We start from the raw sequence: 20,195 nt of genomic DNA, 5'->3' as shown, positions 1-20,195 counted from the left end.
GCATTAAAAGCAGCCTGTGGTGTATTACAACTTAAGGAATCAGACCATGATTTGATTTTAATACTGTTTCCACTCTTATTCCTGCCAAGTTTTTTTCTTGATGAAAGACGGTGGCATCAAACTGGGCTTCTGTTGCTAAAATTACAAGTGCTGTCCATTTTTAGAAGGGTTGTAGAGTTCAGAGTCAGGATTGTGGAATTACATTACAGGCTCTGTTAGACACTCAGAAGAATTTGAGAAATGATCAGTTGTAATCCAAGAGGTAAATATAACATACTTTTTTTCAGCACCTGCACTTGTAAGGCATATTTTTATTTCAAATCAGGCTGCCAACATGCAAGTGGTTCTACGTTCAGTGCTGTCCTTGTATTATCTGTTTGGAGATGAGATAATACCATCCCAAGTTTTTCCCAAGGAGAAATGGCATGGTTTTGAGAGGTTCAAATTGGAAAAAATATATATGAGATAATCCTCATAAATGAACTTGGTAGTAACTGGAACAGTGCTTTTTTAAAAACATAATTATTGTGGCTGCTTACAGTCCAATATCTTTATTTCATGACATACCAACAACACATCTTCAAAAGTGCTATTTTGGCACTTATAAGCAACAGAATGTAAAATAGGAATCAGGTTCTGTTTCTTTAACATTGATGTAAAAACAGTAATCTTTATAGTGGTATCCTATGTGCTCCTGTTATTTAAAATAGGTAGCAATTCTGAAATTATTTGTGAACAGTCCAGAAATTAAGATATTAAACAGTAGCTGTTAAGAAAGTAAATGTTTTCCTACACTACCTCTCACAACAAGCTTTCCTGCACCATTCTACAAAACTTGTGGAAGAAAGGAGAGTACTTCTTCAGATGAAAAAAGGATTCTTAATACGTTCTTGTTCATGTGTTACTATTTGGACAAGCCTAAGCCTGTTCAACTTGAGTGAGGCCACCAAATCCAATTCCTTTAGGACCAAAATTCTTTGCATAGCAAACTGGAAAAGAAAGAAAGGCATAAAGTTTGAGCTGTTTTCATGTGGCACTCAACAAAACACATATCCCTTACTTCCTTCAATGCCGTCCCTGAAACTCAGCTTCTCCAAAAGAAGCCTTTGGAACAACCAATAACATATTGTAACTAAGCCAAAGTATGTGTAACTTAAATGAGATTGGGAGGAATTCAGTATAGCACTACAAAAACTGCAAGTTTTTCACTTGCCAGACGGAATGATCCCCCTCCCCTCTGCCTGTGTGCTGTTCTGGGGGTTCTGAGCCTGAAGAGCCAATTGGGGTGGAGGCAAACCCCCACTGTACAACAGATCAATGGCCCTTGGCCTAGTTTCACATGGGTGAGAAGGAGAGGAAAGACGCCAGGGGAAGAGGGTATTTTGCATTTCCTTGCCTCAGCATCACTGGCAGGTTGGGGTGGGAAGATTCAAAATAGTGGGGTGTCAAGACATGGGGGTATCTCATACTTGAGGGAGGAGCTCGATATGTTTTCTCACATGTCTAGTTTAGCCCAGCCCTGAGAAGACAATTGGATCCTGTGAAAATTTGCACCTAGAATTCATAAAGCTAGCATTCCCATCCTGACCCCCTCCCCTTTCGTTTAATAATATTTCCAGTTTCTGGTAGGAACCCAGTGCTATTGCAGCCCAAATGTGAGCAGTAGAGGCAGCCTCTTTCTTTAAGGACCTTTAAGAAAACCAAGTGGCAGCAGAGTTTCACTCTGAAAACAAGCTTTTTTGGTAACTCCACAAGTCTTCAAGGGAGGCACGTTAATTTGTCTGAATTAGGTTTGAGGCCCGACAACTACACTTGCCTTTACAGTAAATCTCTCCATCTTTATCTGTGACATTTGTAGACTCTAGACTCTTCCCACAGAAAGCACATCGGAAGCATGTCTTGTGCCACGGCTGAAACGGAAAGCAAAAGAGTATTCAGGAAATTATAGACATTGCAGCTTTTCCTTTCCAAGATTTTTGCATTGGTAAATAAAGAGATTAACTCCCTTTACACAGACACCCACACACCTCTCCCCAGATTTCACATTTTCAACAGCTCAGGTGGAAATCTATTACCAGACTGACTGGAAGCGATGGAATCTATTATTCTCCTGTAGAAAGGAAATGTGATCCTTGATATGGGTTGTCTCTGCCTATCTCACCACTGGCAGGAAGTTAAACTTTTGAGGAAGACATCAGAGGCAGGACCACCCCTAACTCCTGATCTACTCCCTGCCTTTGCCACTTCAGGAAGGCTTCCTGCCCTGCTCTAGGCACAGCAAAAGAAAAAGGTGGGAACGCCATCTTGGAAAGGATTTCAAGAATATAGTGAATTACTTTGCTATATTACTGGATGTTAGCTTTATTTACAAGATGGAGTTGGTGGACGCCCAAAGAAATGATGCCCCATTCTCTGAAAGGGACTGTTACCTCAGTGCTCTACTGGGTTGCTTTCCTCTCTTGTACATTTGTCAAGCAGCCACTTGACAATCCCAACACACAGTCCAAGATGGACTCATCTTCCTCAGATGATCTATCCTTTGGAAGGAAGGTTCTCCAGAGGGTAGCCTAGCTGTTTGTCAGACAAAGTCTTCCTGGGTTTATATGGACACGGCTTTATTATATTCTACTCAAAGAATGGCCTCCAACCCCATCTGGTAAAAATGGAAAGCGAATTTCTATTTACAGATAAGAGTTGGAGGACATTCTGCCCACCTCTCCTTCTTCTTGAGACCACCTCTGGTGTGGGCTGGGTTTTAGGGCTTCTGCCTGCCTCATACATGTCATGCTTAGTGCTTGTGTTTGGTTTCTTCCATCCAATTGTTGATCTACTTTCTAAGTTTCCATGTTTTATATGGTTGCTGTGCATTTTTGTTTTGTGGGGGCTGAGGAATAATAGGAGTGGGGCGTTGTAAGGATCCCAAGAGACATCTTGTCCAACGCCCTGCAATGCTGGAATCTCAACACGTGAGTTGTTCCTCCTTTGACAGTTTGGACTGGAGGGCAAGACAATTCCTCTTCCTGGAAGAGGAGGCAAAAGACTTGGAAGGGCTGCCTATCATGATTAGAGGGAGACATCATTTGACCCAGAGAATGTCTTCCAGTTCCATCTGTAATTAGAAATTCACACCAAGTACCAATTTCCATTTCCTGCTATTGAAGAACACTATAAAGAACATAGAAGGAATTTGACATCACGCTTTTACAAACATGCTGTTAGTACAGGCAGTTCTGTTTGCCTGACAGAATGATCTCGCCTCTCCTCCCCCCACTCACCATTCTGGGGGTTCTCCCATAGCAAATAGGAGGCATGTGGCAGGTGTGGGGAGACTGGAAAGCCCCATTGCACTGGTGTCCTTCCGTGGGGCAGCAGAAATATTGGGGAGAGGAATAAACATTAAGCTTTCTATTACAAGAAGCTAATCGGTATTTGACTGGGAAGTTAGCCTCTTCTGCAATCAAGCCCTCCAGCCTCAGGAAAATACATTTAGAATCCATTTCAGGCAACTATGGTAGAAATCTTGAGTTTTAAGGATATAAATTCAATTACCAGCTGAAATTAGACAAGAACATTCGTGTCATGATGTTTGCATGCCTACTGGAGACATTTTTGTTTAATAAGTTTTTCCTTGGGGTTTGACCCAGTCATTTGTGGAATATTAATTGTGTTTTTTAAAAAGAATTTGTGAAGATGGCTATAGAGTTTGATGTTTTTAGAGCTGTGTTTTAGTCTATTTTTATCTTGTACGTCCCACCTTCAATGGCTTCAGCTTAGAATGGTTTTTACATTTGTGAAATAATATTTTTTAGTTGCCTTAATAAAAGCAAAGCTGTTGCAGTAAAATTAGTAAAATTATGTTGTATATGATTTTATGTGAAGTCTTAAAACATTTTATTTCTATGTGGAATTTAAATGCAGCTTATTTTGTTTTCTTTTAATCTGGTCTATGGGTTTAGCTATTCCAACAGGGAAGTTGATTGTTTGAATTAAATGTAGAACAGAAACATGCCTTTACAAGTCAACCCTAAATGTGTCTTTTCAGAAGCAACACCAAACAGTTAGCACTCTCATGCGCTTTCCATTCTCTTTGATTAAAATTTCAATTTTGGCAGCTGCCCCTCTGCTATAATGCAAAGGCACTTTACCTGCTTAGCTTGTTTCTTACCTTTCCTCCTCCCATTATCTTCTCTGCAGCATACACTGACTTCCCACAACGAGGGCATTTATCAACATCACCAATTTTTTTGGCAAACTTTGAAGGGTTGGTAGGAGTGGAAGGACGAGCTGGCTTTGGTGAGCTGATGACAAGAATGTTCAGTGCACATTAAGCTTTTTATCTTGGAGCAGCTAAATTAAGCACTACAAGCAGAAGACGTGTCGTGGCATCCGTAACAAAACACTAATCACTTTTGGTTGAAGAATACAAATACTTTATACAAAAAGAGGGGGCATTCTGTGGAGGAAGAAAGTAGCCGCCATGCCTAAGGTAAAGGTAAAGGGTCCCCTGACCATTAGGTCCAGTCATGACCGACTCTGGCATTGCGTCGCTCATCTCGCTTTATTGGCCGAGGGAGCCGGCTTACAGCTTCCGGGTCATGTGGCCAGCATGACTAAGCCACTTCTGGCGAACCAGAGCAGCGCACGGAAACGCCATTTACCTTCCCGCCGGAGTGGTACCTATTTATCTACTTGCACTTTGATGTGCTTTCGAACTGCTAGGTTGGCAGGAGCAGGGACTGAGCAACGGGAGCTCACCCCGTCACGGGGATTCGAACCGCGAACTTCTGATTGGCAAGGCCTAGGCTCTGTGGTTTAACCCACAGCACTACCCGCGTCCTGCCGCCATTCCTACTACCCTTCAATAACCCTCTCCTCCATGAGATGTAATGTGCAGTGGTACCTCGGTTTTCAAACGTAATCCATTCCCGAAGACCATTTGAGTTCTGAAACATTTGAAAACTAAAAACTCAAAAGCCGATAGCTAGGCCTCAGGATCTTGCACTCAGCGGAAGCTGCATGGCATGTTCGACTTCTGAGGCATGTTCGAAAACCAAAGCATTTACCAGTACTTCCAGGTTTACGGCATTCGAAAACCAAAATGTTCGTCAACTGAGACATTAAAAAACCGAGGTACCACTGTACTTGGAAGTAAGTCCTATCAATTTTCAAATAAGTTTCCTTAAGGTTACAGCTTTGGGAAATAATGATAATCTGATTCTACAAGTGATGAAAATCTTTATCGAATTAACATATTCATGCCACCACACATCTTGTAATGCTCCTTTTCTTATTCTTACTGTGTTGCAATTGTAACCTTTCATTCCATGTCTTTATGAACATAGAATTCTCCAAATGAAACAGCCCCCGCCCCCCAATATAAAATACCCACAGTCATTTTTCTGCCCGCCTTCCTTAGACAATACAGATTACATTGTGGCTATTTAAGTATTAATAACATCTCAGTACAACGCAGGAAAATAATTTCATCATTGTATTGAGAACCGATCCCTTTGATTGTACTGCACTTAATGAGTCACAATTGCGGTGAATAGTAAAGACTGTGACAATATGTAAAGCAAGGGCTCTTTCTGTAGTGTAATTGCCCACTGGCATAGGAAATCTTTTTCAAGTAATACTCTGCAGGGACAGAACATCATTAAAATGGATAAAAATTATTAGATCTATTGAAGAAAAGTCTGTGCTACAGCTTCCCCTGCGTGTTGTTATGGAAACTAATGAAGTGACTTGATGCAACAGAGGCCATAATTATTATTTTGTTAAAAACCAAGGATTCCACTCACTGCTGTAGATCCAGCCCAAGATGCTCTCCAGTGTCTGTGCTGAGGCAGCCTGCACCTTGTCCAAAGCCAATCCCTTTTGGGCCATACTTTCTCCCGTAACAAGTTTTGCAGTAGATTTCAGATTCGTGGGCTGCTACTGTCGTACTGTCCAGAGCTTTTCGGCAGGCCACTGGAAAGGAAGCAAATGCACTGAAACATATGCACCTACAGTTTGCTATAGGTTTGGGGGAGTTGGACAGGAGAGGGTTCCTGGAGCCTAAAGGTCTACTAAAAGCTACTTAAAAATATGCTACTCACATCTGGGATGTTAGTAAAATTACAGGTAAATGGCTCGGAAAAGTTAGGAGAGCAAATACTAAATGGTAGAGGTCTTTGTTTCAAATCTCTCTTCAGCCACAAACTCTTTAAGTTGCTTCGGGCAAGCCACATACAGTCTTGCCCTCTCCACAACAGGAGTAACAGGACTGGCCTACATTACAGGACTGCTGTAAAGATTACTAAGAAGATCTATGTGAAGTGCTTTGGATATTCATAAACGCTGCATATATTTTTTAAGGTCTGGTCTTATTAAGCCTTGCTTGTGTCTCATAAATGTGTATTACATCTAAGCACCACTTTGGGAAGTAATTGCTGTCTGATTCTAAAAGTGATTATTACCTCTACACATATTAACAGAACTTAGTAAAGCCATCACCAGAATTGTAACCTGCTCCAATTCTTATTCATACTTTGCTTCAGTTGTGGAAAATGTCATATTCTCTTCAGACATAAAACATCCTGATATAATGAGTGGTATAAAATGGAAGAAATGCCACTGGAGATATTTAATTTTCTATCGCTGGATTTTGGATCCAGTCCTAAATAGTGAAGAAATAGGAGAGTAGGGAAAAGAGAGAAACCAAAATTCCTGCAGAGTTCAATGGGATTTACTCTTTCATGATGATGATGATGATGATGATGATAAGAAGAAGAAGAAGAAGAAGAAGAAGAAGAAGAAGAAGAAGAAGAAGAAGAAGAAGAAGAAGAAGTTGTTATTTACCGGTATACCCGCCCATCTGGCTGAGTTTTCCTAGCCACTCTGGGCAGCTCCCAATCGAGTGTTAAAAACAATACAGCATTAAATATTAAAAACTTCCCTAAACAGGGCTGCTTTCAGATGTCTTTTAAAAATAGAATAGGTGCTTATTTCCTCGACATCTGACGGGAGGGTGTACCACAGGACGGGCGCCACTACCAAGAAAGCCCTCTGTCTGGTTCCCTGTAACATCACTTCTCACAATGAGGGAACTGCCAGAAGGCCCTCAGCGCTGTATCTCAGTGTCCGGGCTGAATGATGGGGGTGGAGACGCTCCTTCAGATATACAGGACTGAGGCCATTTAGGGCTTTAAAGGTCAGCACCAACACTTTGAATTGTGCTTGGAAATGTACTGGGAGCCAATGCAGATCTTTCAGGACCGGTGTTATGTGGTCCCGGTGGCCACTCCCAGTCACCAGTCTAGCTGCTTCATTCTGGATTAATTGCAGTTTCCAGGTCACCTTCAAAGGTAGGCCCACGTAGAGCACATTGCAGTAGTCCAAGTGGGAGATAACTAGAGCATGCACCACTCTGGCAAGACAGTCCACGGACAGGTAGGGTCTCAGCCTGCGTACCAGATGGAGCTGGTAGACAGCTGCCCTGGACACAGAATTAACCTGCGTCTCCATGGACAACTGTGAGTCCAGAATGACTCCCAGGCTGCGTACCTGGTCCTTCAGGGGCACAGTTACCCCATTCAGGACCAGGGAGTCCCACCCACCCTGTCCCCCCAAAACAGTACTTCTGTCTTGTCAGGATTCAGCCTCAATCTGTTAGCCACCATCCATCCTCCAGCCGCCTCCAGGCACTCACACAGGACATTCACCACCTTCACTAGTTCTGATTTAAAAGAGGGGTAGAGCTGGGTGTCATCTTCATACTGATGAACACCCAGCCCAAACCCCCTGATGATCTCTCCCAGCAGCTTCATATAGATATTAAAAAGCATGGGGAAACGGACAGAACCCTGAGGCACCCCACAAGTGAGAGCCCAGGAGTCTGAACACTCATCCCCCAACACCACTTTCTGGACACAGCCCAGGAGAAAGGAGCAGAACTGCTGTATAACAGTGCCCCCAGCTCCCAGCCCCTCTAGATGGTCCAGAAGGATGTTATGGTCAATTGTACCAAAGGCCGCTGAGAGAGCCAGCAGAACTAGGAAACAACTCGCACCTTTGTCCCTAGCTCGTCGGAGATCATCAACCAGTGCGACCAAGGCAGTTTCAGTCCCATGGTGAGGCCTGAATCCCAATTGGAAGGGATCCAAATGGTCCACATCCTCCAGGCGTGCTTGGAGTTGTTCAGCAACCACCCACTCAATCACCTTGCCCAAGAATGGTAGATTTGATACTGAATCAATAGTTGGCCATATTGGCTGGGTCTAAAGATGTTTTTTAAGAAACGGTTTAATGACTGCTTCTTTCAGCAGGTCTGGGAAGGTTCCCTGGCAGAGGGAAGCATTCACCACCCCGCAGAGCCCATCACCCAGCCCTTCCCGGCTCGCTTTTATTAGCCAGGATGGGCAAGGATCCAGGAGACAGGTGGTCGGTTTCACTCGTCCAAGCAGCCTGTCCACATCCTCGGAGGTAACAGATTGGAATTGATCCCATGTAACAGGACTCTAGCAGTCTCTCGCCCCGGCCCTGCTCCCATGGTGAAGTCTACCTCTTTCTGAATCTGAGCGACTTTATGTGCAAAAAAAAACTTTGCAAATTTTGCAGGAGATCTTGGGGTCCCTACTAGGCCCCGGTGATGAAGGTGGTTCCGATAGATTGCAAACCACCTTAAAGAGTCTCCTGCTGCTGTTTTCTGCAGATGCAATAGAGGCAATGAAGAAGGTCTTCTTCGCTGTTGCCATTGCCACTTGGTAGGCTCAACATTGAGCTCTAACCTGTGTCCGGTCCAATTCAGAGTGAGTTTTCTGCCACCAGAGTTCTAGCAGTCTCAACGATTATTTCATCGCCCTCAGCTCTGGGGATTATATTGTTGTCCTAAAATTAAGACCAGTAAAGCAAGACATTTCTGGCACTATGTGAAGCTGATCTGTCCCTTTTCTGCATTCTTCTCTGTGAAAAAATGATTTTGTGTGTCTGTGTGTGTAAGGGGAGTGATGCAGATAAAGTGCTTCTATTTCTGGCCCCTCTGGGACAGAGTATCTGTTTGCTGCAACAGATGGAGTCAAAGCCCTTGAAGTGCTATTGTTGAAACAGCTCCGAGATATTCGTCAATCTGCTGGCAGAGGCAGCACAGCCGCCATGAATTAGTTTTAGGCTTACAAATTGTGATCATGTCACATGTCCACCACAGATGTGCTTTAAGTAAAAGTCAGCTGGGAAGTAAGTAAATAGCAAGCCACACATGAAAGTGTATCTTTCAAGTCACAGGGCTGCAGATAATAGGTGGGCATTTAATTTTTTTAAAAAATGGAGGAAGGGGACTTTTCTGCCTGCATTATACTATAGAAATAGGAAGAGGATGGTGATATTGTGCATTTAATGGCACATTATGAGCTGCTTTTACCTCTCTAGTTTTTGATGATTTTTTTATTTAATCTCTGATTGCTTCTTTGCTTTAGCTGATTTTGTTACTTTTATAGACTGGTGTGGTTTTAGTGTTTTACCAGGGGAATCGAGATTCTTGTTGCTTTGCTTTAAGTTATTATTACTGCTATCATAATCAATATATTAATTTATTAATTATGCCCCCCGTATTTGAATAATGTAGCCAGCATATTGTACAGCATGAGCATAAGATCATATACTATATACATATACAGTGGGATCTTGGTTTTCAAATGTAATCCATTCCAGAAGACCGAGAAAATCGAAAAGCAAGTTCAATGGGGAAAATGGAAAAACATGCCACGGAAGCCATTTGACTTCCAAGGCGTGTTCAATAACGGAAGCAATTACTTCTGGGTTTTTGGCATTCGGATTCCGAATTGTTCGGCTTCCGAGATGCTCAAAAACCGAGGTTCCTCTGTATATAAAACTAACGAAGTTTCAAAAAGCAATGCAAAAGAATGTATAACCTAAACCATATCAACAGCAGCACAGCTAGAAGATATTACACATTCACAATGCAAGTAAAGGCATGTTCACTCAGAAATAAATCCTGCTCACTTCAATGGAACTAATTCCCAAGTAAGCATGTATGGGACTGCAGCCCACAACTGACAGCAATAAACCTAGATTTACATCAAAGTCTTCAAACAAAGGGTATCTGCAATTTCTGGCAATAGTCACCTGCTGGCTATGCCAACAGGGCATGAAGCTCAAGATGGACAGAATTGGTGCACTTTATAACATAAAATTTGTATCCAGTAACATAAAAGGTGTATTGACGTCTTCAACCTGATAGAATGTCTTTAATGATAGTAGCATGTGCTTCACAAATGCTCCTGTTCATTCCAATAAAACAGGATTTTGATATCAGTTTATGTGGTTTACTCTTGGTAGAGGGCATCTTTGGGCTTTCCCCCCTTTTTATACTTTCAGGAAGAGAAATGCCATCAACCTGCTGAGGCAGAGTGCTGCCTGCCTCCCTATCAGAGGCAGAAACTATGTACAGAGAAACTGAATTGTGAATAGCCCACTTAAAGTGTGGGTAGACCTGCCCTGCACCACTCATTGTCAGTCTGTCATTCAGAGAGCCAGCAAGAAAAATAATTACTGATCAGGGTTGTAGAGGCAGGAAGTCCTTTCTAAAGTTTAACCACAACTCAGCTTTCCTGTACTTTAAAACCATCACTCTTTATCCTATCTTCAATGAATCTCAGTTTAAATTATGGGAAAGTAAATGAGGGTTGAACATTAGAGGAGAATGTCTTACCAATCAGGGACAATCAGTAAGGAAAACAAGCTGCTGTCTGCCAGCCATCAATCCTTCTCTGTCCATGCCTTGCTAAGCTCTGTCCATGCCTTGCTAAGCAATTCCTTTTTTTAACCTTGTCCTCTCCCCCTTAACTTTATCTGATGATTGTTTGATTTGAAACATTTGCTTTTATTGTTTTTAAATATTTTGTTGTGGTTCGAGGGCCCGACCCCCGCAATGTGAAATGTACACACAAGGACACGTGATATAAGGTTAATGGGCAAGAAAAGGCCACAACTTTATTGATTACAGCAGTGAGAAGGTATTGGCTTAGGCATTGGATTTCTAAACAAGGGGGGTTTATTCACCAGTAGGTGGAGCCTGTTGATGCTAATCCAACTAAAGGCTCACCCCCTGATGTCACCGAGGGTCGTGCCATGGCCTCCCGCCAAGCAGGCATCGGACAGAATACACGACCGCCAGATTCCTTTAATGGAATACCCAAAAATTGAAGGCATAGGCGATGGCCACACCTAGCTCTTCGACACACCACAACACAATTCCAATGCCTAACCTACCCACCAATACCACAAAAGTTGTGACGATTGCTACGAGGTAGGCGAAAAAACCAAAAAGCCTAATGCCAAATGCCAAATGGAAAAATTCCTACCAGGCCCCCCAGACAACCAGGGCGACCAACCTAAGGTCCATAGCAAGGCCAATGAACTAAGACCCTGAACTAAAAGGGGGAGTGGAGGGTGGGTGACTCGCGATGAGACGACGAAGGTGAATGAGGCAGAGGAGGGGCTGGTGCCGCAGCAAAAGGCTGCTGTAAACACCCCCTCGGAGGCACCTGATTGGGTGCCTGCCATGGGGGGGGGGGCGTGGGCACCAGCCAGGTGGGCAGAAGAGGCAGGGGGCTCACGGCCCCCTGCGAGAGGCGGAGCTCGGGCTCCCGCCCACAACCACTCCCCTCTCTTCCAGGGAGGAGAGTCTTTGGGAGTCAGCCAGAGTAGCTGGAGCAGCCCTGTCAGATGTAAAAGGTAAAGGGTAAAGGAACCCCTGACCATTAGGTCCAGTTGTGACCGACTCTGGGGTTGCAAAGCTCATCTTGCTTTATTGGCCGAGGGAGTCGGCATACAGCTTCCGGGTCATGTGGCCAGCATGACTAAGCTGCTTCTGGTGAACCAGAGCAGCGCACAGAAACACTGTTTACCTTCCCGCCGGAGCGGTACCTATTTATCTACTTGCACTTTGATGTGCTTTCGAACTGCTAGGTTGGCAGGAGCAGGGACCGAGCAATGGGAGCTCACCCCGTCGCAGGGATTCAAACCGCCGACCTTCTGATCAGCAAGTCCTAGGCTCTGCGGTTTAACCCACATCGCCACCCATATAAATAATAAAGGTGTTGTTGCTGAGTTAAACTGAGTGTAATTTCTTCCTTATTCTTCACTGAAGATAATAACTTGTCGGCATCCGTCTATCCCAAGAGACAGTGATGTGTGCCTCCAGTCAAACCACTGTGTTAGCAGCACCAGCGTGACCTCCCGAGGGCACAAGCCTGGGCAGTGTGTATGGGGGTTCTGGGCTACCCAGGCAACAGGACCCCACTCTCAACCTAGCTGATATGGTCCCAAGGAAAGCAGAGCAATATGTTGGGCACTAGCTTGGCTGTAGGTGTTGCTGGAAGGAAGCATGCAAGGTGCCATCCAACCGTCTTTGGGGCTCCACTCTGAATTTGTGCAACAGAGGGTTAGGATTAGAGTTTTCCTTCTCCTAGATGGGCTACCTTCCCAGGTTGACAACCCCATCTACCCCTCAGATAATAACTATTCCACCATAAACCTCCATTCTCCACATATTCCTTTCAGTTTAGACGAGTAGGGTTAGTGCCACAATCAACTGTAGTATAATGTTACCAGACGTCCCCGTTTCCCAGGGACAGTCCCCGGATTTACAAATCAGTCTCCATATAAAAACCATTGAAGTTGAAAAGTGTTCCTGGATTCATTGAAAAAAATCTGGTAACCTTACTGTAGTACATTGTGGATTCGCTGGTGAAATAAAATAGCATAGATCCACTTACTGCAATGGAAGCACGTCTTATGAAAACTACGGCCATTACACTGGATTTCTTCAGCATGGTAGACAGTCTTGTCACACGCACCACATTTGGCTCCACCTCCCCAGTTTGGCATCCTTGAAACTTCCAACTGGTTTGCAATGACACCTTTAAACCAAAATACAAATGAGTCAGAATGAGAACATATTAGTAACCTAGTTTGCTCTCTCATACCTCTCTCTTTAGTAGTGGTCAGCGTTCCGGCAGCCCTTCAGAATGCCCCCTAGAAGGAAGCTATGTCATGATGTGGCATCATTCTAGAGCATTCTGGGGGAAGCAATGGTGGACTCCTAGAGGGTGACCACTCAGAGTTGCTCCACCACCTCTGGTGGCAGCGGCAGAAAAGAAAGGCAAGCAGAGGTTGCTACCACTACTGTGAAACTGATATGCCTTCCTGAGACTTTGGGGACTTCCAGATGGGTGTTTATTCAGTGCTCCTCTTGCATCAAATCTCCTTCTGGCATCAAAAGGCCAGACCATATCCCCCACCCCCCAATCTGAATTTTACCTTTCTGTGAGAAAATCTAACAACAACAATCTTCTTCTTCTTTGGCAATCATTTGTAGCCAAGTAAGATTGTTTTCCATAAACATGGTTTTAACAATGAGGCTGTAAGTGACTGTGGAGGCCAATTCTGGATCCACATGTCCTTCCACAGTGGGGACATAGGCTTCTGGGTGGGAGTTGATTATGGTGAGGGTTTGCCAAGCGTGCCTTCCTCTTAGCGCATTTCTCCCTTTCATCCTGAGTTTGAGCATCTTCAAAGCCCATGACACCTTTGGTAAAGACTGTTCTCCAGTTGGAGCGCTCACAGGCCAGTGTTCCCCAATTGTTGGTGTTTATACTACATTTTTTTAGATTTGCCTTGAGAGAGTCTTTAAGCCTCTTTTTGTTGACCACCAGCATTATGCTTTCCATTTCTAAGTTTGGAATAGAGTAGTTGCTTTGGAAGACAATAATCAGGCATCTGTACAACATGACCGGTCCAATGAAGCTGATGTTGAAGAATCATTGCTTCAACCCTGGTGATCTTTCCAGTACACTGGCATTAGTTTGCCTGTATTCCCAAGTGATGTGTATTCCCAACTTTCGAAGATACTGTTGATTGAATCTTTCAAGGAGTTGGAGCAGGCATTTATAAATGGCCCACGTTTCACAAGCATACAATAAGGTTGGTCGTACAATAGCTTTGTAAACAAGCATTTTGGTTTCCCTGCAAATGTCCCAGTCCTCAAACACACTGCACTTCAATCTGGAGAAAGCTGCACTCGCAGAAGCCAGGTGATGCTGGATTTTGGCAACAATGTCGGCCCTTGAGGAAAATCTAACAACAACAATACCCCACTGCCAACAATCTCAGTGACCTGTTGTAAACTTCATATAGGATAGGGGCTTAATTTGCAAAGCTCCCCAAATTTTCCTGCCAATTTTGCACAGACATTTTAAGCTGAATTTAACTTTCAGCTCTGCCTTTTTTAAAAAAAGATGCACTCCAAGAAATGTTGCCTTCTGTGCAGCTATTAATGGTACAGAAATCCCCTCCAGTTCTGAACCGGGTACACAGCTGACATCTCTTGCTGCTCCAATTACCGTTTCATCAAAGCCTGTGATGTGTTCACACCTGCCTTCTCAAGCTGCAGTTTGTTCTTTCCAAGTATTTCTCTTTTACTCCACTTGCATGCAATTGCCTCAGAGATTAAGGCGCTGCTGAACTTTTTGGATTCATCTCCACATTGAGAATAAAGTAATGGCTCTGCCACATTATAGTGGGAATATGCTGTGCCTATTAAGGGGACATGAAGGATTCTGCCTTTGAAAAGGAAATGTTGCCTAACTACACGTACTCAGCCCAGGAGGAGTGAGAGGAGATAGAGTTGTATTCCTAAAACATTTGAACTGACTCTTGCAATGATACATTGGGGGTACTCCTGACCATGTTTCTTCATCAGGAATAAGGGTATGCCTGGCAGTCCAGTCCCTAGTAAACTGCTAGTAGAAATATGCCATTGTAATGGTATAGGATAACTCTATCAATTTAAAACAGGGGTGGGAAAACTTTCAGCCTGGGGGCTGAGTTCTCTTCTGGACCACCTGGCAGTGGTGGGTGGGGTCAGAGGCAAAAGTAGGTGTAATAACAAATACAAATTTTATCTTTTCTATCCTCCATCCAGGCAAGCAAGAGCCATTATCAGAGGTTGAGGGCAAAGTCCAGCCATGCAAAAACACTTGGGGTGGGAAGCAAAACCAGTAATTGGTGTGGCCTGGGCCTTACAAAGAGGTCTGGAGAGCTACATTTGGACCCGAGTGTAGCTGTGCGTCATATTTTAAAGATTTTTAAAGATTAAAAATAAGAGAGTGAAGGGACCTTGAATCTGCCCATCAACAGCACTTGGACAGCAGAGTGAGCAGCCACACAGCTCAGCTGGTCAGAGTCTTTCCCACCATAGTGCAATGAATCACATTTCTATTCCATTTTTTCCTCCTAAATTTTCAGCTATACATCCAAACCACCCTATGTACAGCAGTATCCTCTTTTGCCTACCCTATCTAGTAGGCAGCTATATTTTCTTCCACCTTATGTTTCTAGCTGAGCTCCTTTCCTTTCTTTAGCTCAGTCTTCTCACTTATTCCCCCCTGAGCAGATGCTATTTTATCACAGCTTGCTATGTGGTGTTGCTCAGCGACGGAAGTTAAAAGGAATTCTTTCCCGCAGGCATCATGTCTCTGATATGATACGGTTGGTTATGAAGGCAGACTGCAGAATGAATTCCCACATGCTGGATTTTACAGCACAGCGATGCACACGTCTGCGCGGAGCATTTGAAAGTGTATCGGCTCAAAAAGGATATTGTAGGATTGGGAAAGAAGTAGAAAAGGAAAAGCCCAAATTATCAAGTAGCTGGAGCAAATGCCCTATGAGGAGAGGTTAAAACATTTAGGGGTTTATAGTTTAGGAAAAAAATGGGGAGGAAAGACACATTATAGAGGTTTATTGGATTATGCATGGTGTGGAGAAAATAAACAGAGAAGAGTTGTCCTCTCCTTCGCATAATCCTAGAGCCCAGGGCCAGTCTCACTACTGCCTGTTCAGTTGTCCTCTCTGAGCAGGTAAGCAGTGAAAAGAGTAAGATAATGGAGCAGTTTCCTTCTGTTGTGTCTCTTTGAGGTTTGTCCAACAATGAAATCTCTCTCAATAGTGAGTTGTCATACATCCGGAATTTCCCAGACACAGCTGGGATTCATCCGTACAAAAGAGCATCCGAGAGGAATGGCAGCCCATATGAGCAGTGCTGATTTTTTGGCAAGTTTTCCCCAAAATAGGCAAAAACTTCAGGGGGGGGGAGAGATTTTTCAAAAAAAGACCAACAACTTTGCCCCCCCCCCCCAATGCTCAACAACTTTTGTGCCCAGATTTTCACTTTTTGAAATATGGCAACCCTATTTTAACCTCTTATTCCTGTGCCACAGGAGTGGCTAACCTGTGGCCCTCCAAATCTTATTTGACTCCACCTCCCATCAGCCCCCAGCCAGCATGGCTGATGATGAAGGGAGAGCCACAGGGTAGCCTGTTGTAATAGTCCTGAAATTGTCAGCTCCTTCTTAACCCCCTGGTCTACTTCCTGGCTTCCATTTTCTTCTTCTAACTCTTACAGAAAAGTTCCAGTTTCTCTCCTGGAAACTACGGTCCTGCAGGAGTATTCATAAATAATTATTCATAAATAAACAACAACTATACTACATTTCCCCTTTCCCTCTTTTTTTTTTTTTTAAGATTAAAACGAACAATAATAGATTTGAGTGACACTTCTAACATTAGAAAGCTTACCACAGACTCTTACACGCTTTTTAAAATGCGTACTTATATAAATGCACTAGACATAAACATGTCTTTGGATAGCTTGATCACTCCTAATAGTCTTCTTTTGAGTAGGTTCAACAGCCACTATCTCTACCGTGGGCATAGCAAAGGGGGTGGGGGCACCTGCTCCCCCAAATCAATACAAATCTGAGGTTCTGACCCCCCCATAACAAAAGCCTGCTTCCCCCAACAAAAATCATGGCTACGCCCATGATTTCTACTGTTCCATTACTGCTGTTATTACCATATTCTTCAACATGTTGCAGTCATGAGAGGTCTCTGCATCACTGTACTACAGCTGTGGCAGGACCTTTAACAGATGTTTGACATTCTTAATTACAGTTATCTAATTATCAGTGCTAACAAGCTCAAAATAAGTAGCTGATCTGCTCCAAAGAGTTACATAGCATGCATGCTTATCTATTGGCCGATGCTGATCACCTGTGCTATTGCTAGCAACGCAGGCCAAATCTCCAACTCTGAAGTGTCGTTTCGCAGCACTGGCACATTCAGAACCTAAGAAGGCCTTGCTGGGCCAGGCAAAAGGCCCATCTAGTCCAGCATCCTGTTTTCACAGTAGCCAACCTATGAGAAGCTCACAAGCAGGGCATGAGCACATCTGCACTCTCCCCACTTGTGATGCCCAGGAGCTGGTATTCAAAGGCATGCTGCCTCCCACACTGTTGTTTCACCTTCTCACAGTTGGTGAATGTCTTTGAGGCCCTATCTGCAGTATACATTTAAAGCAGTACAATACCTCTTTAAACAGTCATGACTTCCCGCAAAGAACTATGAGAGCTGCAGTTTGTTAAGTGTGCTGAGAGTCGATTGGAGACCTCGATTCCCCTCACAGAGCTGCAATTCTCAGTGTGGCTTAACGATCAATCCCTGTTTCCAGAGAACTCTGGAAATTGTAGCTCTGTGAGGGAAATACAGGCCTCCTAATAACTCTCAGCTCTTACTAACTGTAGCTCCCAGGATTTTTTGGGAGATGCCGAATGTCTGAATGTTTAAGCTGATGTGATGCTGCTTTAATTGTATGGTGCAAGCAAGGCCTAATAGAAAGATCATTTGCCTCACCTTGGTTGTAGGGCCCAGGCGCGAATTTCACATAGCAAAAGCAATCTAGCAGGTGTCTCTATTAAAGTTCTGAGCAGAGGAACTTTGCTCCGTAGGAGATTGGTGAAAGTATCTTGTATAGAGAGGCTCCTTGAAACCTGGATCTGGCAATGTGTTTGGTTATGCTAACCTTTGTATTTAAGAAGTCAAAATGAAATTAATCTAGAACTACACATCATGCTGCATGCTTTTACAGTACCAATCACCTCTTAGGTTTGGTAATGGCTGGAAGAGAGAAAAGGGGTCTAGACCAGGGGTTGTCAATCTGGTCCCTACTGCCCACTAGGGGGCGTTTCAGGATTCTAGGTGGGCGGTAGGGGGTTCTACCGCACAAGCTGAATCCTCCTTCCATTGAGCACTGGTGGCTGGTAAGGAAATTTTACCATCAAGAAAGATGCATTAGTGGGTGGTAGGTATAAAAAGGTTGACTACCCCTGGTCTAGATACTTCCTTCATCTTAGGTGACTGGCATTGTCATTAAGCTCAGAGAGAAAAGGGAAAATGAATACTTTGGCCATATTCTGTGAACATGGAGAGGTGATATGATCACAGCTGCTTGGCTGGTGGCAAAAAAGTAAATCTAATGTCCTCTTCATTGACTCATGTTTCAGATTTACCGCAGAATCTAGTAGGTGGGTATCTGCTTTGCTCATGGCGCTTTCTTGATGTCTCTGAGTCATATTTTCTTGGATGATCAAATGCTAACTTGACATTAGAACATCACATCAACATTTGTCAAGTTGTTCTTGACCCAGTCCTTGCCAGGAGAGTTGTTTTCTTACTATAGCAACCTCACCCCCAAAATAAAAGTTGTGCTGAGTTTCTCTCAGTGGTGCTAGACAAAAGCACAACTGAGGTATTCTTAACTGAGTCAAAGGATTTCGAATAGTGAAAGATTTATCAAGTTCTATCCTTCCTTCATAAAAATGACCCTCTAAATGTCAAAAAGAATATGGAGCAGATTTTGTGTTGATATATTACCAAAAGGAGTTGCTTTGATTCTTTCTCACTTAAAGCATAAAAAACCACCCCAAAATAATCTGAGCAGATATGACTTATAAAGAAAACATAATACTGGGAAACCTATAGAAGAACTACTGTGGACTATCAATACTGCCATTTCTAAGAGCATTACACTAAACCTGTTCTCTCACATAAATGTTGAATGGATTTGATGATACTGGATACTGAAGATTTCAAGTTTAAGGAATATTGACTTAGGAACACTACTGTCATAGAGTCTTTTAAAGAACAAATAGTCTTCAATAAACTTCTATTTTCTTTATTTCTTTATGAAGAAAAACACAGAAATATAACTTCACTCTTAAACGATTTCGGCTAGAGCAAAATAACCGAATTACTATTTCTTGTGACATAAGATGGCTAAGATAATTAGATGCCTAGTGCACCCACAGTTCTCTATCAGGAAACTTAAGGCTTGATTCCAGTTTAAAACAACACCATCTAATAATGAAAACTGAAGATCTGGCTGTCGTAAATTATAATTGTTTCCAAATTACTACTAGTGCTAGTATCAGGAGCAGCAAACGTTTCATTCAGTACCAGAGGTCTGACACTGCACAGCACATAATGTTCATCTTTCTAAGAGTATTTTAAAAATCTATAATTCAGAATTTTTGGATATCAAGATGTCAACCGCCACTTCTTAACATAATTTTTGCCAGCATTACATTTTTAGTTGTGCTGTACTAAATAGATTTTCATTTATTGGAAGAAAAATTCAGAGAACCACAACACATTTGGAAGTAGCCAAAAAAAGATGTTAATAATCAACATGTCGTGAATCTTCACATAAAGCATCATGCCCCTGCAAACGTAAAATACAGAGCACTACCTTGGCTTGTAAATTAAATGAGATATAGGAAAAACATTCTCTCAATGAAAAGGAAAATGCTCAACGTGCTCCTCATTAAACATAATTGGAGCCTTTTGACACTTTATCATCATGACTTACCAGGATGAGTTGTATCCCCTTGTCTTCTGTGTCTTTTTGAAGAGCTTAAGCTAGGATCTGGAAGTCTTTAAATACTTCCAAGTAGTTACAAGCTTTGGCTAGGAAAGGGTAAGGGAAAGAAGTGTGTGTGTGTGTAGGGGCACAGGAGAAAGAGTACGTGAGCAATGCTACTGCTATCAGGTGGCTTAAAATAACTTGTGACAAAGCCTTGGATTGAGCACCAATTATGAGCAAGTTGCAGAACAATGCAGGGCCCTCCGATTACACCCAGATGCCCTTTCCAAGTGCAGCTGCCTAGATATAAAGAAATTTAATAAATCAATGTGTCACACAGGGCATGTGCTAGGTGAGAGGTCAATAATGAGTGAATCTTTAAAAATAAAATTAAAGGCAGAAACACTGCTCAACAATATAGGCAGCAATATGACGG

The 20,195-nt window shown here is 43.1% G+C and overlaps 1 protein-coding gene across 1 annotated transcript; it reads right to left on the bottom strand.

The window, feature by feature from the left end:
• Nucleotides 1–535: 535 nt before the first annotated feature.
• CSRP3 (cysteine and glycine rich protein 3) lies at nt 536–19,878 on the bottom strand. Its single transcript, XM_083444796.1, has 6 exons — nt 19,766–19,878; nt 12,777–12,920; nt 5,802–5,970; nt 4,166–4,298; nt 1,817–1,910; nt 536–989 (listed from the first exon to the last, which is right to left on the bottom strand). The coding sequence occupies exons 2-6, from the start codon at nt 12,886–12,888 to the stop codon at nt 919–921; spliced, it is 579 nt and encodes a 192-aa protein (XP_083300922.1). The 5' UTR covers nt 12,889–12,920; nt 19,766–19,878; the 3' UTR covers nt 536–918.
• Between the last annotated feature and the right edge of the window lie 317 nt (nt 19,879–20,195).

The sequence above is a fragment of the Podarcis tiliguerta genome (genome assembly GCF_965153285.1).
Source record: "Podarcis tiliguerta genome assembly, chromosome: 1".
Taxonomy (NCBI): Eukaryota; Metazoa; Chordata; class Lepidosauria; order Squamata; family Lacertidae; genus Podarcis; species Podarcis tiliguerta.
The sequence above is the reverse complement of the archived record's forward strand: the minus strand, read 5'-3'. Positions and strand labels throughout refer to the sequence as shown.

What these genes read in the sequence shown, in the direction of transcription:
- CSRP3 (XM_083444796.1), bottom strand. Translation starts at nt 12,888, where the DNA reads ATGCCAAACTGGGGAGGTGGAGCCAAATGTGGTGCGTGTGACAAGACT. An exon ending in TAAGACGTGCTTCCATTGCA is followed by an intron (nt 5,971 to 12,776) that starts GTAAGTGGATCT and finishes CTTCCTTTCCAG; the next exon opens with TGGCCTGCCGAAAAGCTCTG. An exon ending in TGGAGAGATTTACTGTAAAG is followed by an intron (nt 990 to 1,816) that starts GCAAGTGTAGTT and finishes TTTCTTTTCCAG; the next exon opens with TTTGCTATGCAAAGAATTTT.